This window comes from Myotis lucifugus, unplaced genomic scaffold (assembly GCF_000147115.1).
Source record: "Myotis lucifugus unplaced genomic scaffold, Myoluc2.0 scaffold_2376, whole genome shotgun sequence".
NCBI lineage: Eukaryota > Metazoa > Chordata > Mammalia > Chiroptera > Vespertilionidae > Myotis > Myotis lucifugus.
Window position 1 is genome coordinate 19,988 of NW_005873424.1, and position 4,073 is coordinate 24,060.

The 4,073-nt window shown below is 54.2% G+C and overlaps 1 protein-coding gene across 1 annotated transcript; it reads right to left on the minus strand.

The window, feature by feature from the left end:
* Positions 1-581: 581 nt before the first annotated feature.
* LOC102434605 (prostaglandin-E(2) 9-reductase-like) lies at positions 582-3,396 on the minus strand. Its single transcript, XM_023749016.1, has 2 exons — positions 3,019-3,396; positions 582-990 (listed from the first exon to the last, which is right to left on the minus strand). Exons 1-2 carry the CDS (start codon positions 3,270-3,272, stop codon positions 948-950), a joined length of 297 nt encoding a protein of 98 aa, XP_023604784.1. The 5' UTR covers positions 3,273-3,396; the 3' UTR covers positions 582-947.
* Between the last annotated feature and the right edge of the window lie 677 nt (positions 3,397-4,073).

A 4,073-nucleotide genomic window follows, 5' to 3' on the forward strand; every position in this document is an offset into this window, starting at 1 on the left:
AACCGACCAGGCGGGCACCCCGATCTGCCAGCTCCAGAACCGTGAGAAATAAACTTGTTCAGTGCACCCTGCTGTGCTATTGCGTGTGGCAGCCCCAGCTAAGACAGATACCAGGTATGATGCTCTTCCCTCTGGTCTAGGAAAGGGCTCATGAAAGCAGTTCCTTGTGAGTAGCACTGCCTAGTAAACAGGACTTCGGCCTCACAAGTGAAATCACCAGTGGGTTTACATCCTGGCTTGGCCCTAAAGCTGTGGCTCCCATTGGGCCTGCACATTAGCACCCTCAGGGGGCACACGAACTCTAGGTGTCCCGGCTACCTTCCGTCTCCAGGGCGAGGTCCAGACATCACTGGCCTTTCCAGCTCCCCAGCTGACTCCAAAGTGCAGCCGGAGGAACCCCATCACCCTAAGGGTAACTGGGTAAAATATGGGGCTCAGGGTTCCCCACCAAAAGGAAAGGTGCCAAGCCCTCATTGGTGCTGCAGAGCTGAATGGCCTGCTTTGTGGGGATCAATGGTATGAAGGTCGAGCGGGACAGAGGCGATGAATCATTTCAACAAACGAAGCCAAAACGAACAGCATCAAACTCACAAAAGTTCTTTTTATTTGAGCAAGAAGAAGTCTGGCTGAAAGGACTACAGTTCCAAGCAACCAAAATCCCATTGTTAGTGGCACTAATTTTCACTTTGTAGATTCAACTTAGTCAGGAAAGGGTATGGAGGTTGCATCTTCCCCGGACACGAAGGGCAAAGAAAATGGGAAGAGACTCCAATCTACTGAGACTGCTCGCTGGCCCCAATGCCAGGCTGGCCACACCCTGGCTGGGCAACTGCAGGTGACTGCCCTGTGGTGAGGGACATGGCCACACTACACTACGTACACGAAAAAGGAAGAACAAGGCAGGAAACGGCGGCAGGTGGCCTGGGGAAGAGCAGGCACCCACAGCTTCAAAACTCTTCATGGAAGGGATAATTCTGGTGGGAGGCACAGCTGTCAAGAGAAAGAGGAACACATTAGGTTTTTAAGAGATTTCAGCCAAAATAAATTGCAAAAAGTCAGAAATGCTGAGTGTCTCATTACAGGTAGAAATAAAGGCCTGCGAGGAGCAAGTCGGCTCTGAGCTGCAGGCCATGGGTCTGCACTGGGGGCAGCCACCCACCCTTAGACTCCTCTGCCACGGACTCTCATGAATGACGACGCCACCCTCCCAGTGCCCAGCACCAGGTCTGGGGTGTTCAGGGCAGCAGGACGCAATTCCTGCTTCCTCATAATTCCATCCAATGGGCAGGACAGGAGAGCACCTTGTCTCAGACATTAAGAAGTGATGACGACATAAGAGATGTGCTCCGAGTACAGGGAGACAGAAATGCTCCGTCCCTCAGGAGCCCAGTGAGCAGCTGAGGATTCGATAAAAGGAACTGGGAGCGAGGCAGGGCATCAACCTGGGGATGGAGAGCTGCGGGCGTGTTTGCCAGTCCAGTCCCATCCGGCAGGGCCAAAGGCTTGTGTTGGGAACGTAACAGCAATACACATTGGGAAGGCTGGCCGGGCAGAGCATGAAAGGCCCAGGGTGAACCCGCGTGGGGCATATAACTCTTACTTAAATACTCAGAACCATTCAAAAGTTCCCCGCGATCTGCTTTTTATTGTATCCCATCAAACCTGAGGTATAAACACCGCCATTAGCAATGGAGGCGAAGAATGACAATAATCACCAGAGGTAACATGTAGTGTTAGAAAGAGCTCCCTGGGTGCCCTGGGCATGCTGGGGACAGCCTCTCCCAACCCACTCAGACCCCAAACATCCCCACGAACCATCAGTAGCCCAAGGACTAATCTGATAGTGGAGTCTAGAACAGCACCAGAGAGTGGAGGAAGTCTAAGTGTAAAGAAACAGATAGAAAACCACTGTGGCCTATCGGCCCCGAGAGCTTCCCTACGGGGGCAGCGGTGGATAGGAATGAAATGGATAGCAGGGACGTTCTGAAAGCAGACAGGTGTAAACTGGCGAAAGATTCACTTCTCTCCCTTACCCACTAGATCCAAAGATGGTTTCAATGTCTAAAGATTAAACAGCATTCACACACACAGGGACATCAAAAAGGGCCCTGGTTGGGGGCTGCCAGTGGTAACCTCTGTGGCCTGTTCTGAGTCTGAGGTCAGGGTGAGACCTCAAGCGTGTTCACACCTGGACAGGAGAGTTATCAGCCAAGATGCACACCAGGGGACATCTGCCCAGGGCGGCGAAAGCCACCAGGGGGCAGACCTGCACTGGACAGCTAGCCACCCACCTGGCTCAGGGAATGTTCACATTTTGTGTAGGAGAGTAACTAACTAGTAAGGAGACAGAGAGGAACCGGCAGAGAGGTCAGACAGTGAGAATAGCGAGAGGAGGCGCTTAGACTCCCATGGAAAATGGGACGGTTCTTCTTGAAAGAAAACAAGTTCTAACTTTAGTTATTGTATAGGCAGGAGAAGGAAATGAACAGCCACCCCCGTCACCTCCTCAGAGGAATCAGGGAATACAAGGACCAGCGGATGTGTGGCTGGAGGCCCGCAGGCGACTGCCAGGCAGAGGGTCCAGTGACCATCTCAGAGCCAAGTGGCCCATCCGTGCCGGAGCTGGGATGATCTCGGGCCCCAGCACCACGGTCTTCCTCTACACCCCTTCATTAGCGTCATGATCAGATAGGGCCGCAGGCAAATTCTTCCACAAAGGTGGGGCAGGAGCCCCCTGGGCCCCTCTGGTTTCCACCGACAGTAAGAGGTGGAAATGAAATGCCAGAACGTGCCGTGACTGCGGGTCAGGCAACAGTGCACCTGGGCCGGGACGAGAAGACACTAGAGCAGAGGCCCAGCATCTTCCCGTGGCTGACACAGGGCTAACGTTTCCAGCTGCACATGCAGAACGCAAGGAAATGCACCAAATGAGGCCGTGACGGTGACAGGACGTGGACGCTACGGCTGCCGGGAGCTACGCTTCCGTTCTGCAGTCTGGTCTGCCCGGGACCCACTCACCTCACCAAGGCACAGACCCTCCAGTTCCTGTTGTAGCTCAGTAAGGTGGCCATATCCTCGCTGCTCAGCTCAAAGTCAAAGACCTGGAAGAGAAAACAGTAAGCTCTGCGAGTAAAGCTCAACCCAAGACCGCAGCAGCGCTGCGCAGGCCGCTGATGAGACGCTGCCCTGGGCGGTGAGGGGAGACGGAGGCTGAACTTGGAGAAAGCTGTCGGCATATTCAGAGAAGGCATGCGGTTCAGCTGGGAGTTCATGAAACATAGAAAACAGCCCTTCCCTTCCAGGGCCTCCACTTAGTTCATTTCAAGACCCTCCCTAGCATTTCTGCTGTGCTCGGCACCGGGGGGCACAATGATGGGAAGACGTGTCTGCCTCGTTTACAAAGGAAACACAACAGTTGTAACAGCAGGAGGAATTCACCGCACCCGGTACGAGAGGCACTTCACACAGTGCTGGGGAGGCCAGAGGAATCGGGGAACCAGGCTGTGGCCAGAGGGTCTGAGGCAGGCCTGCGAGGCCAAATCAGGTGCGACAGAGAGCGAGAGGTGCATCAGAAGAACCGTCTGCACGAAGACCACGGTCCGCAGGGGAGTCGTGGCCAGCACGGAGGCCAGCAGGCAGGCCCTAAGCAGCACCGGTGAGACTGGGAGGGCCAGGCACATGCCAGGAGGCCCTCAGCGTTGGATGATCTCAGAACGTGCGAGAAGTCTGCTGCAGACTCTGTGATCACAACTGTGCAAAATGTGCAAGGACTACACAGCAAACAAAATGTCAGCACTATGAGCTTTGTCAGTTCAAAATATTTCTTTTCTAACACCTTGAAAATATACAACACGAAACGAAGCATCCATTTCTACATGGTATGTGTTTCCCACAGCGGTCCCTGTTTTGCCACTCTATCTCGAACAGTCAGAACATCTGAAGTGAGAAGAAACGCTCCCCTAGGACACAACAAGCACCCTCCCCTCCACAGGCCTCGCCCCCGTCTCCCAGGGGACCTAGGGCACAGGTCCCGCCAGAGCCTGTGGCCAGTGAACAGGCAGAGTCAGCTGCTC

What these genes read in the sequence shown, in the direction of transcription:
- LOC102434605 (XM_023749016.1), bottom strand. Translation starts at nt 3,272, where the DNA reads ATGAACTCCCAGCTGAACCGCATGCCTTCTCTGAATATGCCGACAGCT. An exon ending in AGGGTCTGTGCCTTGGTGAG is followed by an intron (nt 991 to 3,018) that starts GTGAGTGGGTCC and finishes TTCTCTTGACAG; the next exon opens with CTGTGCCTCCCACCAGAATT.